Source organism: Myodes glareolus, chromosome 10 (genome assembly GCF_982192425.1).
Source record: "Myodes glareolus chromosome 10, mMyoGla1.1, whole genome shotgun sequence".
Lineage (NCBI taxonomy): Eukaryota > Metazoa > Chordata > Mammalia > Rodentia > Cricetidae > Myodes > Myodes glareolus.
This window is the reverse complement of record NC_142035.1, coordinates 58060854-58078097: the sequence shown is the minus strand read 5'-3', so window position 1 is coordinate 58078097 and position 17244 is coordinate 58060854. Positions and strand designations below refer to the sequence as shown.

The window sequence follows — 17244 nt, the reverse complement described above, 5'->3', positions numbered from 1 at the left end:
TGGCTTTCACTGCCTTCAGAGTGGTTCACTGGATTTTGTGCAGTCAGTTAAAGTGGGTACCTTGGGGGAGCCAGGAATGTGGATCCTATTCAGGTAAGTCATAAACTGCCACTTGGGATTTAACAGGGGATTCTCAGAGATGATACAGGGATAGTAGATGTAACAGTATCTTTGGATGTCCTAGGTATTAGAAGCTGTGCATATATACAGGAAAGGCTTGGACATATGGGGCTGGAAGGATAGCTCAGTGTTTAAGATAGTTAAGTGGCTTAACTAGTTAATATGGCTTGGTGGTCCTACTGTCACTGAGAACAGAGTTCCGCTCCCATCACCCACATCAGGCAGCTCACAACCACATGTAACTTCAGGGGACCCAGCTTTCTCCTTGGGTACTAGCATTCATGTGAACATAATACACAGACACACAACACATACAAACACACCCATGAACATAAATTAAAATAAAATAAATCTTTCTTTAAAAAAACTAATTAGGCTAGGCAGTGCATGCCTTTAATCTCAACATTCGAGAGGCAGAGGCAGGTGGATCTCTGAGTTCGAGGCCAGTCTTGTCTACAGAGCTAGGGCCACACAGTGAAACCCTGTCTCAAATAAACAAACAAACACGCAAACAAAAAAAGGCTGATTGGATCAAATCCACCCCCACAACCTTGATTAGAAAGAACCTGCACAAGTGGGCTCTGTGACTAATGAACACTGAAATATCCTTTCATTCAACTTTAATGCATTTCCCTGACAATGCATAGGTCCATCAGCAGAGACTAAAAGTCTTAATCAAAACATGGAAGTATTTGGGAGGTACAAGCAGAGGGATCAGGAATTCAAGGTCAGCCTGGACTATAACAATTTCAGGACGAGCCTGGGTTACATGGGGCCCTGTATCTAAAAATTTAAAACAGAAAAACAAAAACAATAAGATATAGTAGTGTATACTTGTAATTGCAACACTTGGGAGGTACAAGCAAGGGGATCAGCATGGGGTACATGAAACCCTGTTTCAAGAAAATAAACTGCAGGCTGGAGAGACAGCTTCGTGATTAAGAACACTGACTGCTCAACTAGAGGACATGGTTCAATTCCCAGCGACCACATGCAGCTCACAACTGTCTGTACTCCAGTTCTGATCCAACACACTCACACAGACAGACATGCCGGCAAAACACCAATGCACACAAAATAAAAATAAAGTTTTTAGTTTAAAAAAGAAAGTAGCCGGACGGTGGTGGTGCCTGCCTTTTATCCCAGCACTTGGGAGGCAGAGGCAGGTGGATCTCTGTGAGTTTGAAGCCAGCCTGGTCTACAAGAGCTAGTTGCAGGACGGGCTCCAAAGCCACAGAGAAACCCTGTCTCGAAAATCCAAAAATAAGGGGCTAGAGAGATGGCTCAGTGATTAAGAGCATTGCCTGCTCTTCCAAAGGTCCTGAGTTCAATTCCCAGCAACCACATGGTGGCTCACAACCATCTGTAATGAGGTCTGGTGCCCTCTTCTGCCCTTCAGGCATGCACACAGACAGAATATTGTATACATAATAAATAAATAAATAAATAATAAAAAATAGAAAATCCAAAAATAAAAAAGAAAGAAAGAAAACAAACTACATGGTTGTGCTTGACTTTAATCCCAGCATTTGGGAGGCTGAAGCAGGAGAACATCAAGCTTGATGCTTTAGAGATAGCATTAAGTAATTGAGGAAAATAGTCATCACCAAAGGAATACAAATTAAAAATAATAAAACACTAATGAAACACTTCCTCTGATTATAGATAATTTTTTGTTTTTGATTTTGGTTTTTTGAGACAGGGTTTCTCAGTGTAGCCTTGACTGTCCTGAAACTTATTCTGTAGACCAGGTTGGCCTCAAACACAGAGATCAGCCTTCCTCTGCCTCCCAAATGCTGGAATTAAAGGTGTGTGCCTCTACCACCCTGAAAGATCAATAGTTTCTTAAAACGTTAAATAATATCTAGTCATGTGACCCAGGCAGCATTCCCTCCTAGGTATCTGTCTAGCCAACAGACCAGAAGTCAAACCCATGAAAGACCTGTATGCAAATATTTACAGCAGCTTTATTTGTAATTGCTCAAAACTGTAAATGCCCATTGTCTTTTGAGAAGTAAATTGATACCCATGATATATATGATATATCCATACAGTGAAATACTCAGTAAACATGAACTAATGATACGTGCTTCAGTGTATCTGAGTCTCAAAATTATACCCAGTCAAAGAAGCACAGATATTGTATGATTCCAGTTTTAGGAAATATCCCAAAAGGCATGCATATATATATTTGAATAATGATTACTTAAGCTGAAGATAGGAGTGACGATTAACTCCAAACACAGTTGAAAGAAATAGGGAGTAATTGAAAATATTCTAAAACTTTATTTTTTTATTTTTTATTTTTCTTCCTTTTGGTACCTGGAGGGACAGCCGTGGGTGCTGGGAACTGAACTCTTATATTTTTGGTTGTGAGTCTCGCCTCTAATGGCTGAGCCATTCCTCCAGTCCTCTAAAACTCTATTTTGACGATGAAGGCACAACATTAAAGTTTTATAAAAGGGCTGAAAAGATGGCTTTCAGTGAAGAGCATTTCCTGCTCTTGCACAGGGCCTGAATTCCACTCCCAGCACCACAGTCAGGCAGCTCCAGTTCCAGGGGATCTAACACCTTCTAGCCTCCTCTGGTACCTACATTCACATCCATACACACAGAGAGACACAAACACACACATACAATTAAAAACTAAAATAAATCTTTTATATATTTTGAAAACAAGCCAGGCACTGTGGTAAATGCCTTTAATCCCATCATTCAGGAGACAGAGGCAGGCAGATCTCTGAGTTTGAAGCTAGCTTTGTCTACAGAGTGAGTTCCAGGCCAGCCATGGCTACACAGAGAAACCCTGTCCAGAAAACACAACAACAACAACAACAACAAAAATATAAAACAAACTCTCATTGGGTTAGGGGAAGCAGAGAGAGAGAGAGAGAGAGAGAGAGAGAGAGAGAGAGAGAGAGAGAGAGAGAGAAACAGTTTTGTTAGTGCTCCTGAACAGGGCATGTTAAGTCATTCTTGCACTAGACAGACAACATGCTGTGTCGGGGCAGAAAAATAGGCCTGACCAATGCTATCGCCTTGTGTGGCTCTGCTGCTGAAAGTCAGAGCAGCCAACCAGCTTGCTTGATGAGTTGTGTTAACATTCCTAGTGCCTCTCAAACCACACAGGACCCTGTGGAGTTTCCTTGTGCACTGTAAGTTGCTGGTATTTTCAGTGAAGTGATGCTTATCACACAGTGCTCATCTGATGTGGAACTTGGCACATGGTTGGGACAGTATCCCGGGGGGGGGGGGAATGCAGATAATTCTGAATGAAAACTTGAAATGGTCTTTGTTTTTAGACAATGCTACAGAACAACCTCCCCTCAGAGACTGCCAGCAAGATCAACCTTGTGGACCTAGCAGGCAGGTAATTGGGATTTCAAAGCCAGGGAGAATTATTGCTCCCTGACAGAGACCTGCTTCTTGACCACCTTACATGAGATAGGCATGGTCCTGAGTTTTGCCTTGTTTGAATGTTTTAATCATCCTGAGATTATAAAAGAAGGTATTCTTGAATGCTAGCTTGAAAGTTACAGTGAGTCAGGAACTGGGAAATTCCTCCATATCCTGGGTTCTTAGTCTTTTAAAACTCCCCAAGCACACCAGGTGGTGGTGGCGCACACCTTTAATCCCAGCACTTGGGAGGCAGAAGCAGGTGGGTTTCTGAGCTTGAAGCTAGACTGGTCTACAGAGCGAGTACCAGGACAGCCAGGCCTGCACAGAGAAGCCCTGTCTTTTTTGACAAAGAACACCTCCTGACGTTCACGTCTCAGATCAGAATAATGAGGTGATTGTGTGGGTGAGGAAAAGACTTGTGTTTACACTGATCTCAGTGTGTAGCCTGAATTAGAAACAACTGTCCTACGAAGTAAACTGAATTAATGCACTTTTTCCATTGATTTAGTATCAACTTTATGTAGCTATATACACTACTTTACTTTTTTTTCTGCCTTTTTTTTTCTCAAGACAAGGTTTCTCTGTGTAGCCCTGGCTGTCCTGGAACTCTATAGACCAGGCTGGCCTCAAACTCACAGAGATCCACCTGCATCTGCCTCTCGAGTGCTGGGATTAAAGGCGTGCGCCACCACCACATGGTGCAGTTTTTTTTAAAGCTACTGTGCTTTAAGTTATTAGAAGTAAATATTCATACTGTATTTATATTATAGCTAAATATGTATTCAGGAAGAAGAAAAATTTGAAAATAATGTCATTAGACAGTATATGATAACTTAAGGCAAATTTTCTCAATTTAGAATTTCAAAAGAAACAGTAACTAACAGCACTCTGTTAAGAACCAAGCGTGAAGGTGTGGTGGGTGCTGGGGGCTGTCAGTGGTAGAGTGCTCTTATCTAATATGCACTAAGGCCAGGGTTTAGCCCTAGCACAGCAATGGGGTGAGGGGCTGAGGAAGCTAAGGCCTGTCTTACTTTTCATTACTCTAAGAATGGATTTTTGAGGTGGGCATGATGGTTACATATCTTTAATCCCAACACCCAGGAAGCAGAGTCAGGTTGATCTCTGTGAGTTCCTGGCTAGTTTGTGTTAAATAACGAGACCCTGTTTTAAAAAACAAACTAAAAAGAGGGGTAGAATTTTGAGACAGTTTATGCACAGATACTATCATTAAACCGTCAAAATGTGAATTTACACCAAGTCTTTACCTGTGAGAAACTGCTATCATCAGTACCATAGATAGATGGACATCTTTACCTGTGAGAGACTGCTATCATCAGTACTGTAGATGGGCATTGTTTGGCCTCGGGTGCTCTGGCAGTTCCCCCTTAAAAAAAAAAATGATGAGCAAGATACAGAGGGGGCCTGTGTGGAGGCAGGTAGTCTAATGGTCTTACATCCTGAACCAGGACTCTGCTGACCTGACTTCTGAAGGAGAGCCTTGGAGGCAACTACAGACCATCATGGTTGCCAGGAAGTGGGATGCTGGATCTGCTTCTGCTTGCATCCAGAAAGAAGAAAAGTTTTGAGGATAGTGACACAGGAAAGAGTTACATAAGGGAAACTGATTCTATGGGTCCATTACAAAATGATGCGCCCAAAACATTGTAGGATAATGTCCTGTTTGCTATCATTTTTACTTTTATTGGTCTGTTTTAGTGAGAGAGCAGATCCCAGTTACTGCAAGGACCGGATTACTGAAGGTGCCAATATCAACAAGTCCCTTGTGACTCTGGGAATTGTCATCTCCACTTTAGGTATTTTACTGATGGACTCGGGGTAGTTGGAGTGGGGAGGGAGACTTTGGGACAACTCATAGTATTTTTATTTTGTCATAATAGGGTAACACAAGATTATTTTTCGATAAGGTCACTTTTTGGTTTGAGCATGAAAACCTGGTGGTTTTATAATACAAGTGGCCATCATTCTAGAATCACGTTGAAACAGTCCATATCCTGGGTTTGATGTAAACTCAAACTTGAAGCCTCCTGTCACGTGCAGAAAAGTATGATACTCGCTCTAAGTTCTGCAGTCGTTTTGTTTGTGTATTTGCTCCATAATTCCTTCTGTATTCTACTTCTGTATTTTTTTTTAAATCTATCAAGCCCAGAACTCCCAAGTGTTCAGCAGCTGCCAGAGCCTCAGCAGTGCAGCCAGCAGTGGGGGTGACAGTGGGATTCCTAGTACTACGTCTGGGACCAGCAGTGGAGGGGCGTCTGTGAGGAGGCAGTCTTACATCCCTTACCGGGACTCTGTACTGACGTGGCTGCTGAAGGAAAGCCTTGGAGGCAACTCCAGGACCATCATGGTTGCCAGTAAGTGGGATGCTGGGTCTGCTTCTGTTTGGAGCTAGTACTGGGCCTAGAAAATGTACTGACCCCTAATGTTCCTCAGTCTCTCAAGAGTGTCTCCTGCAGTGAAGACATTAGCAGTAAGACAAGAATTAAGAGCTGAGCCAGGCAGTGATGGTGCATGTCTTTAATCCCAGCACTCGGGAGGTAGAGGCAGGCGGATCTCTGTGAGTTAGAGGCCAGCCTGGTCTACAAGAGCCTAGTTCCAGAACAGCCAGGGCTGTTACACAGAGAAACCCTGTCTCTAAAAACCAAATAAAAAGAAGAAATGAGAGCTGAGATGGAAGGGCCCACCAGTGTATTTCTCAGCTGTCTTTCTACCTCAGCTGTGTCTCCTGCACACACCAGCTACAACGAGACCATGAGTACGCTGAGATATGCATCCAACGCCAAAAACATCATCAACAGGCCACAGGTGAACGAGGTAAGGCCTTCATGGGACGTCCTTGTCTGACACAGTTTGAAGTTCTCCTTATTGTTTTCTCTGTTTCTTTCTCATTTGTCATAGTTAGCTTCGCTGTTGTAGTAAAACATTGAAGAAGAACAACCTGGGAGAAAAGGTGCATCTGTCACTCTTCTGCCGCTGTGGTCAACACCATGACCAAGGCAACTTACAGAAGAAGGGGTTTATTTGGGACTTATGATCCCAGAGGGTTAGCGTTCATGATGGTGGAGTAGATGTAGAGCTTACATCTCAATCTCATGCAGGAGGCAGAGAGAGCTAGCTAGAAATGGCATTGAAGCCTCAAAACCCACTCACAGTGACATATTTCCTCTAGCAAGGCCACACCGCCTAGTACTCCCCAAACAGCCACCAACTAGGGATCAAATATTCCAATGTCTATGACTTATGGGGCATGTCCTTTTGAGAACTCCACCAAAGGGTTATCCACAGCATACAGATTACAGTCCATCATCTCGGGAAGCTGAGACAGGAACTTGGAGCAACTCTGCTTGCTGGCTTTTCCTCCATGGCTCATTCACCTTGATTTTTTTATACAGCCTAGGACCAACTACCTAGAAGTGGCACTGTCTACAGTCAGCTTGACCCTCCCCATCAGTCATTAAGCAAGAAAACACTGCACAGGATTACCTATAGGCCAGGCTGATAGTTCCAGTTTACCAGGTGACTGGCTTGGGTCAAGTTGACAAAACACTAATGAGCATCGTTTTCATCCTGACTTGTATTCTGCAAATGATACTCTTTTCTCCCAATGTAGTCCCTGTCTTTCACTGATCTCTCTACTGTTATCAACAAATAATTTTATGAATAACTTCCTTCAGTCATTTCTTTACAGCCATTCCTCTGAAGAGCCCTAGTGTATGACTGTCACTCTAAGAAAGGTCATTTGGAAGCTTCTGTTTGATGCTTTTATTTTTAATTGATAGTGATAATTGTGCCTGAATTTTATTATATAAATTACTTCTCTTTGGATTAAACTGGGAGTAGGAAGAAATTGTTTCGAAAACTGAGTAATGATAGGAACATTGCAAATGTTTCTTACCTCTTGGAGATTCAATTAAAAGTTTCAGGGCAGGGGACACAGCTGGGGAACAGACATACCTAAAGCACGTAGGGGCTGTTTTCAAAGGCAGTATGATTAGGCATATATCAGACTTAGTCATCATATAGGAGGATTAGTGTTTATGAGCTTCCTTGGCGTGCTCTAAGGTGATGATTTTCCAAGCTCATATGCAAAAGAAACACCTGACTAGTTTGTGAGACATGGTTGAGCCCTAACCCTCAAGAATTGCTTTCTGGGGTGGGGCCAGAGTTTGCATTTATTACGAGTTCTTGGATGAAGCTGATACTGTGGGTCCTGGGATTATACTCTGAGAAGTCACTCCCAAAGAATAACACTTCTCCAACTAGCACTTCACAGCAGTTTGGGACCTAGTATGAGCCAGTGGTGACTGAGTTCTCTTTGTTTCAGGATGCGAGTGTGAAGCTCATCCGAGAACTCAGGGAGGAGATTGATAGGCTGAAAGCCATGCTGCTGAGCTTTGAGCTGGTATGTGGCAGCCAACACTCTTCCATATTCTAATGACGAATGGTCTTGTTCCATGAACACCTGGGGCTTGTCATATTCCAGATGTTCAAGTTTTATGTTATTGTGTGTTTGTGTGACCAGGGGTGCACACATGCATGTAGAGGTCAGAGGACAACTTTCCAGGTTGGTTCTCTCTGTTCATGTTGGGCTCTGGGTTTTTACTCAGGTAGCTGAACTCGCAGAGCAAGTGCTTCCACCGGCTGAGCCCTCTCTTCATGTTTTCAGTTGGCAGGGATGGAACAAAGGCAGAAGGATGTCCTGATTTTTCTGTGCAGCTTCAGATGAGCTGGATGCCTTCTCCTTGTATCAGCTCTTGTCTAGATAACATTGGCCTTACTGGCCTACTGTCTGTGGAGACAGATATGGGGAATTGGGTTCTAAAGAAAATTTTATTTTAATTCTCCTCCTTTGTATTCATATGAGCCCAGATACTAAATGCTCCTGACTTATTTCTAGTTTTGGTGGTGAAGTCTATACTTTTATCTACACTTTATCCTTCTCAAGTGTAATGATGGAACTTATTTGTAGTTGATACCAAGAAAATACCAGACCTGACCCCCCCCTTCTTTGTGCAGAGGAACGTCCGCTCATTAAATGATGAACTGGATGAAAGCTTGAAGGAGGTGGTCCTCCGGAATGGTCACAAGGTGGGTGTGTTGAGTGGACCCAGTTGAACTTTCCAGTATAATCTCTCCAGGTATTCCTCATGTAGGTGGGGCAGAGAGGCTCTGTCTAGTTCAGAGATCGTTTTTCTTCCCATTGAGGCTTGAGTTGGTGGTAAATGGCTTTCTTTGTATTTATCTTCTCAGGTTCATGACAGCTTCCTTTGACTAGTATGAGTAGCCTAGAAAAGTTAATTCTTTTTCTTCTTTTGAGACAGGGTTCTCTGTAGCTTTAGAGCCTGTCCTGGAACTAGCTCTGTAGGCCATGCTGGCCTCAAACTCACAGAGATCTGTCTGCCTCTGCCTCCCGAGTGCTGGGATTAAAGGCGTGCACCACCACCGCCCAGCTGAAAAAATGATTTCTTAGTCCACAAATCTAGTAAATTTTCTAGCCAGATAACTAGCACGTATTCACAGATTGAGCACTTCATGTGAAGGTTCAAGGGATACGAGAGTCTTGCTTAGGTGGCCACAGGCCACTTGGATACACAGGTTGCTGTGCTTCATGAGATGTCTGATAAGGAAGAAATCATTATACCTGGCATTTCTGGAGCAGCTGTCCTGTGCTGGAAGGCAGAGAATAGGTTTGAGCTAGACTTTGAAAGACTGATAGAGAGGGAGATGACATAAGCAAAGCCGTGGAACGGGAGAGTGACCTGGGACAGTGGCAGGGCGCACGTGCTGCAGGGAAGACTGTTCATCAAGGAGAGTTGTGAACAGAAGATGAAAGCCATTAATGAAAAATTTAAATAATTTTGCTAGAGTATTTTAAATACTTGTATATGAATTTTGCGTATTTTCCTAAGTATTTCCCTTATGAGAAAATTACTTTCCTAAATCTAATTTTTTCTGAGTGTTCTTAGTTCTTCTATTCCCAGGATAAGTTTTCTGCATACGTTTCAGTTTCTAGCAAAAGGGAGCGAAGACCTTGAACTTAACATGGTTCCCTCATGTCCCTCCCTCCTTAACCTGAGCTTTGATGCATTTACTTTTAAAACTCTGAGGGGCCCACAAGAGTGGAGAGGGACAGGACAGGGTGAATGAGACTGAATATGAGCAGAAAAAAGAAATGAAACCTTGTGTTCCTGACATTTTGTAATTATTCAGTACTTTATCATTTATTGCTGTGATTTTATTATCACATGTCTTCAGTCAAGTTCCATACAGTCTGGGAGGATTCTTCTCAGTGCTTTGTGTACCTTTGAGCCAGGTGCAGACTTATTGTAACTCAAAGTGCTACATATATGGGAAGAGATGTTAGGTCAGAAGAGGAATACTAAAGCCGGAGCACATAAACATAAGCAGCAGAGATGGGCAGTGCCACCCATCTTCGTTCCCAACACTTGAGGCAGAGGCAGGTGGATCTCTGGGTTCAAATCCAGCCTGGTCTACAGAATGAGTTCCAGGACAGCCAGGGCAACACAGAGAACACTGTCTCAAAACATCAAAAAGAAAAAAAAAAACGATGCAGAAAGGGTAATTGTAAGTAAGTATTGATGTCTGAGAAGCATCAATTAATTGAAATAACATTTTGTGTTAGGTTTCTGTTGCTGTGAGTTAGAGCTACCTGAGAGGAAGAAAGGTTTGGGGCTAAGGACATTGATCAGGTTTGGGGCTAAGGGCATTGATCAGTGGGTAAGAAATCTTGCTGTACAAACATGAGGACCTGAGTTCAGTGCCACAGAACCCATGTAAAAAGCCAGGTAGAATAGGGTTACCCAGTGACCTCTCTGGTTTCTGCATGTAGTAACACATGTGCATACACACGCACACACACAGAACACATGACTAAACAATGGAAGTGGAAGAAGTGCACACATCCAATCACATATAGGCTTTGAGTTTTCACAGATTATAGGTTTCCATGATCCATAGTTGCAGGCCTGTGGTAAGGTAACATAATGCAACAAAGTAATTACTTCATGGCAGCTGGGACATGGGAAGGGAGGCAGGAAGGAGCCAGGGACATGCTACATCTTTCCAAGGCATACTTCCTGTGACCTGCTTCCTCCAGTTAGGTCCCACCTACTAAGTTTCCGTCACCTCCCAAAACAATGACACCAGCTGGGGACCAAGCCTTTAAAACAGGAGCCTGTGAGGCATTTCATGTCCAAACCATGACACATTCATTTTTTTCTAGTTAAAAGAACAGTGTATGCTCACTGAAGAAAAAATGTAAGCATTTATTGAAGGAGCTTCCGTTTATGAAAGTAATACTTGCTTATTGAAGAAAGCTTAAAACACACGAAGCACTCACAGATGAGAAGGTACAGGGGCCTCTCTAGGGATCATGAGGAATAAAAGACTGGGTAACAGGTGAGAGTGGACTTCACAGGGAGTCTGTCATCTCTTGTACCTCTCCAGATGGATCAGCTGGCTCAAGAGTGGGCGCAGAAGTGGAATGACTGGCAGGCAATCATGGAGCATTACGGTGTGGACATCAACAAGAGGAGGGCTCGGGTGGCCATCGACTCCAGCCGGCCACACCTGATGGCTCTGGAAGACGACTTGCTCAGCACAGGGGTCGTGCTTTATCACCTCAAGGTGCGGAAGCCAGTGCAGCTCCCCTTCCTGAGCACCGGCCCAAAGTGACATCATAGCCACGTTCTCAGGGATCAGACCAAGGGCTCAGAGCTGCCTTGGGACTTGTGCTCAGGAATCTGATCCAGCCACAAGGTGGGATTTGTTTGGGTTTGTGTAAATGGCTATAGGAAGCCAGAGATCAGAATGATTATTTGTTTTCAACTGCTACCGATGCTTTCCTGTAACTTGTTTATTTCTGTGCCTGAATTTCTTCATGTTAAGGTAAGAATGGAACCTCTTACATTGCTTTTCTGGCTTCCTGGAGCACAGGAGTGCAAGGAGGAGAGCAGAATCCTAACTTCAGAAATATAATTAGTATAAGCTGAGAAGAGTGCTATGTGCCTGCAGTCTCTGCTGCTCAGGAAGGTGACCCAGGAAGCTCCTTTGAGTCTGAAGAAGACAATGTCAGAACTTCTAAACTACAAATACAGGCTGCTTAAACATGGGCAAATTCAAGAGACTAGAAAGTTTTCTTCTCACATTATCTTTCATTCAACCTGGGAATCAACAAGAACAAATACCCCCCCCCACCCATCCCCATCTCCATCATAGCACTTCCTAGAGAATAAAAGGGGAGAAAGACAGAGGAAGCAGAACACATGAGGGAGGGTCTAAGGAACTGGTGGTAAGGGGGTGATGATAAGAATTCATCTAGAAAAAGTCAAGTAAAAGTCTAGGCTTTCCAAATAAGAGCCCTGGCTGGCCATCATTTCCAAATGGATAATTTGAAGAGTTGACAACCTGCCTATCCCCTTCAAAAATGATCTTTTGTTTGAGAACAGTCCTGTGGAAGGCAAACACATTTCACATGGCCAATATTCCTGTACTCACAGAGGCTTCAATTCTGTTCTCATTAATGTCTACAGAAGACATTTTAAAAGAACAAATAAAAGCAGGGGATAGGTGCATTACTGCCATCTCTGGAGGAATCAGGCTGTTTGTCTGGGATATTTGGAAAGATGTTAGCCAAGCTCCTTGGTGTGCACGGGATAAGTAAGCCCTTTGAGCATCTCAGGTGGAAAGCTCAAGTAATTTACTTTCTGGTGTGCTTTGCATTTTACTTACATTGTCTCGGTGAAATGCTTCAGGCAGAAGTGCTTGACTAATTTACCTTAACACATCTAAATACCAGAAACTCATTAGATCTTTCCATCATTCAGAACCATAGGGAGAGATTAGGGATCAGGTGGAACTTTTCTGAATCACTGATGGAATCCGGAGTGAGGAGAGGAAGTGAGGTGTGAGGTGGGAAAGCTTGTGGTAGCAGCAGAGGGTGAAGAGCCATGGCTACATTAGAATCTTAGACCTAGAGGCAGTGGTTGTTAATTCTCATTTAGTGAGTTCAGAGCCTCCCTGCTCCTTGGTACATCGGTAGACCAGTGAAGTGACATTTTTGTTAATTTCTAATTCTGGCATTTCTGTACTTTATGGACCCATATTCTTTATTGTTCTTGTTTTGTGTTTTTTATGGGTGTTTTTCTTGTATGTATGTCTGTGTTTTTATGGGTGTTTTTCTTGTATGTGTGTCTGTGTAGCCTGTGTGTGCCCAATGTTCACAGAGGCAATGTGGGGACATTGGATCACCTGGTATGGGAGTAAACAGACAATTGTGAGCTACCACGTGGGTGCTGAGAGTTGAACTAAAGTCCTCTGAAAAAAACAGCAGCCAGTGCTCTTAATCGCTGAGCCATCTCTTCAACCCCATCCCCATATTATTTTTATGATTTGTTTGGATTGTGGCTTAAATAACTATAAATAATAGTGATCCAAGAGTCTTTACATTTTTATTTAGTTGCTCACTTGATCACAGACCTGAAACTAGTCCCTTGGTAATACACTGCCAGCAGTTTTCTCTTGGGCCACATTGGAAAGCTCCTCGGTGGGACAGAAAGAGTGGATAGAGCAGAGAGGGCTGGTACCTTGTAATGCCTTTGAGTCACCAACTGCCTGTAGAAAAAGGCAAAAGAACAGCAAACCAAAGGTCACCATTGCTTGTTATCTGAGAGCTCATCACCTTTCTGTCATAGTTTCATGATAGTATGTGGCCCTTATCCTTTTGGGGGACTGTACTCTACCATCAAGAGTCCCTAAATTAATATGAAGGGTTTTAACCTATTGTTAGGGTTCTTTAAAGAAATAAAACTGATAAAATGGGAGTGTGGAGGGGGAATTTATTAGAGTGGCTTTCAGCTGGTCTAACATGGCAGCCTCCCAGTAAGAATCCAATAGTTGTTCAGTTCACAGGGACTCATCTGGTCTTAAGTCTTCATTGGAATCCTGAAGAAGTAGGTTGTAACACCAGTGAAGGAATGCCTAAGCAGCAGAGCAGATGGACTTGCCAGCAGGAGTGAGGACAAGCAAGCAAAAAGCCAAGGAGCTTCTTTCCATGTTCCTTGATATAGGCTGACACTAGAAGGTGTTGCCCAGATTTTTTTTTAAAGATTTTATTTATTATGTATATGCTTGCATATGTGTCCGCAGGCCAGAAGAGGGCGCCAGATACCATTACACATGGTTGTTAGCCACCATGTTGTTGCTGGGAATTGAACTCAGGACCACTGGAAGAACAGACAATGTTCTCAACCTCTGAGCCATCTCTCCAGCCCGTGGCCCAGATTTAGAGTGTGTCTTAGTTATTATTCTGTTGCTCTGAAGAGACACCATGACCAAGGCAATTTATTTATTAAAGATTTTTTAATTTATTCATTTACTATGTATACAGTGTTCTGTCTGCATGTACATCTGCAGGCCAGAGGAGGGCACCAGATCTCATTACAGATGGTTGTGAGCCACCATGTGGTTGCTGGGAATTGAACTCAGGACCTCTGGAAGAACAGCCAGTGCTCTTAGCCACTAAGCCATCTCTCCAGCCCCCCAAGGCAATTTATTTAAAAAAATCATTTAATTGGGGCCTCCTTATGTTTTCAGAGGGTTAGTCCATGACCATCAGGCAGCAGACAGGCAGATAGGTATGGCACTGGGGCAGTAGCCAAGAGCTCACATCTGATCTAAAAGTTGAGAAAGTGAAAGACTGGGCCTGGTGTGAGCTTTTAAAACCTCAAAACCCAGTGATATACCTCCTCTGACAAGTCCATACTTCTTAATCCACTAACTAGGGCCTCAGCATTCAAAATGATAATGTGGGGTGCCATTCACATTCAAACCACCACAGGGTGGGTCTTCTCACCTCAAAGAAGAATTTCCTTGGCTGGATCCTAAAACCTTGTGCCCAGCTGCTGGGGTTTTGGTTGTTTCCAGATATAGTCAAGTCGACAACCAAGATCAGCCATCAGACTCCTCCCTGGGCCGTGTTGGTAGAGGCTGGCAACTATTGACTTGTATTCAGGGAGGAGAGGTAGAGAGGCATAGGGCAAACCAGAACTTTATTGCTCCTAGGATTCTTCTTACAAGTTGTCTGGGGAAACCTACAAGGTTTCCCTGTTCTTGTTCCTGAAAGTATGGCCTAGTGGTGATTTCAGGCACTTAGAAAACTTCCCACTTAGGGTAGTGTTATGATGAGGCTAAAAAACAAGGGCTAGGGATTCAGAGACCTGAGCTGTAGCCACAGTGTTCCTACTTAGCAAATGGGTTTCCTAAGCAATTTACTCCCTTATGAGCTTCAGATTTCTGGCCTATAAAATGGATACAGTAAGCTGGGCAGTGGTGGTGCACACCTTTAATCCCAGCACTAGGGAGGCATAGGCTCGCAGATCTCTGTGAGTTCAAGGCCAGCCTGGTTTACAGAGTGAAGTCCAGGAGAGCCATGGCTACACACAGAGAAACCCTGCCTTGGAATACAAAACAAAACAGACAGACAGACAGACAAACGGAAATAGTAATACCAGCATTTGGAGTGTTAAAGTATTAAATAAAGCCAAGCAAAATTGTAAATGCTAGTGATCCCAGCCCTTGGGAGACTGAGGCAGGAAGGTGAGAGTTCAAGGCTAGCCTAAGATACACAGTGATTACTGGCTCAAAAAGCAAGCAAAAGCTGGGTGATAGTGGTGCATGCCTTTAATTCCAGCACTTGGGAGGCAGGAGCAAGTGGATCTTTGTGAGTTTGAGGCCATCCTGGAGCAAGTTCCAGGACAGCCAGGACCACACAGAGAGACCCTATCTCAAAAAAAAAAATAATAATAATAAAAACTAGCAAGCAAATAAAAAGATGTATACAAAATGTTCAGCATAATACCTGGGGCATAGCAAATATCTACTTAAGAAATGGTGACGATGGGCCTTCAAGTTAGCATCTCTGCCCTAATAGAGTGTATGGTCTATAGTAGATTTGTCATAATCCTGGGGCCCAAAGGCCCTAGTCTTCTACTAATTCAGTGGTTTGCTTGTATTAACACTGGTTGCATGTGCTTTCTTCTACTCTCTTCCAGTTCCTTTTGACTCTAGAAGCATCTTCCCCTATTTGTGCTTTACCCTTCATAGAATTTGGCATCTGTTATGCTTTCTCTGCAGAGCAAGAAGGTAACAATTCATAAGTCTCATAGAAAGTCTCTGAGTCTCCTGGATCAAGCACAGGCCACACTAACCTTAGCTGCTATGAGAATGAAGTATATGTCTGTCCCTTCCTTTTACTGGGGAATTTCTGACCAACAGCTGTATCTATTCCCTAACTTCAGTTTGTCAGCACTTGCTGGGCTTTGCACAGTCAGTGCTGTGTACTCCTATAGTGTTACTGTTTCCCTCTGTCCTCCTGAACTGCAGAGCAAGTGGATGGAAGGCAGGACAGCCCAGACTGAAGTTGGGAATGGTTCTGACAATGCTGAGATGGGCATGGGAAGACCCCGATTACACATGAGTGTGGACTGTGCTCTGAGGGCAGGGCTGTGTCTCTGTGTATTCTTTGTGAAACATCTTCTCTCTTTCCTCCCCACAGGAGGGGACAACAAAAATAGGAAGGATGGATTCAGACCAGGAACAGGACATAGGTAGGTAGTCTGACACACAGGCAGCATTTGTGCCTGAAAAGTTTGCTACTGGTCTTGGAGAGAAAAGGAGTCTCTGAAGTGTTCAGGGTCTGCTTCTCTTTCTGCTGCCAGCTTTTGGGTCTGGAAGTTGGAAGGAGGAGGCTTATCCAGGGGGAGACTTTGAGCTCTGGGTGGTTTCAGGTAGTGGGTATTCTTTCCTTGTCGGCTGTTGGGTTGGCTCTTGTAGAAACTGGAAGAGTCATTCTCCTGAATGGTTTCCCCACTCAGGTTACCCCTCCCCCACACCTCTTTAGTCCTTCAGGGCCAGTGGATCGAGAGGGACCACTGCACAATCACTAGCACTTGTGGGGTGGTCATTCTCCGGCCTACCCAAGGGGCACGCTGTACAGTCAATGGCCGAGAAGTCACTGCTTCCTGCCGTCTGACTCAAGGTAGGACTATCTACCTCCCTGTGTATATCTGGACGAATGATGGACATCTTCAACCTTAGGACCCCACAGAGCTCAATAAAGCAAGCTTCAATCATGTGTTACCCAACCTCTGTACTGAGACCCGAAGACTTCCTAATACAATCCTCCTTCTTCTAAGACCCAAGAATGGAGAATGACCCGTGGAAATTTGTGCTTGTTTATCTGAGCCTCAGTTTCTCCATCTGAGATAATGGGCGCATAAGGCAGGATTGGATGAAGTCTGGTTTTTTGTTTGTTTGTTTTTTGAAGTTCTTAGTGTGCTATAAAGACTTGGTGTCAGTATGCCTTTAGTACTAATTCATTCAAGTCCCGTTCTCTGAAACTGAACTTAGAGTCTGCCTCTTCATGAAGTCTCTGACTGTTCTACCTGGAACGTGTCCTGCTGTTTATCTGATTATAACTGTGAGATGTATAATTAATACATAGCAAAATTATCACCTTGTTGTAGGCATTAGTTTATCTCACAGTATATACTCAGAGCACAATCATGGACTGAGCTCTTGTCTGTGTGTCAAAGGAGCTGTCATCACCCTGGGGAAAGCACAGAAGTTCCGATTTAACCACCCAGCTGAGGCTGCTTTGCTGCGGCACAACAGGCTTAAGGTAAGCCT

At 43.6% G+C, this 17244-nt stretch overlaps 1 protein-coding gene across 4 annotated transcripts in view; it reads left to right on the top strand.

Annotated features, from left to right (window-relative positions):
- Stard9 (StAR related lipid transfer domain containing 9) overlaps positions 1–17244 on the top strand; it is an 89977-nt gene that overhangs the window by 43401 nt on the left and 29332 nt on the right. For all 4 annotated transcript variants that reach the window (XM_048459616.3, XM_087911270.1, XM_087911269.1 and 1 more), the window contains 10 exons: positions 3423–3490; positions 5236–5333; positions 5682–5891; positions 6254–6351; positions 7862–7939; positions 8554–8625; positions 11005–11184; positions 16112–16163; positions 16457–16594; positions 17151–17236. In XM_048459616.3, the coding sequence (XP_048315573.3) occupies positions 3423–3490; positions 5236–5333; positions 5682–5891; positions 6254–6351; positions 7862–7939; positions 8554–8625; positions 11005–11184; positions 16112–16163; positions 16457–16594; positions 17151–17236 (1080 nt within the window). The remainder of the gene's footprint in view (positions 1–3422; positions 3491–5235; positions 5334–5681; positions 5892–6253; positions 6352–7861; positions 7940–8553; positions 8626–11004; positions 11185–16111; positions 16164–16456; positions 16595–17150; positions 17237–17244) is intronic.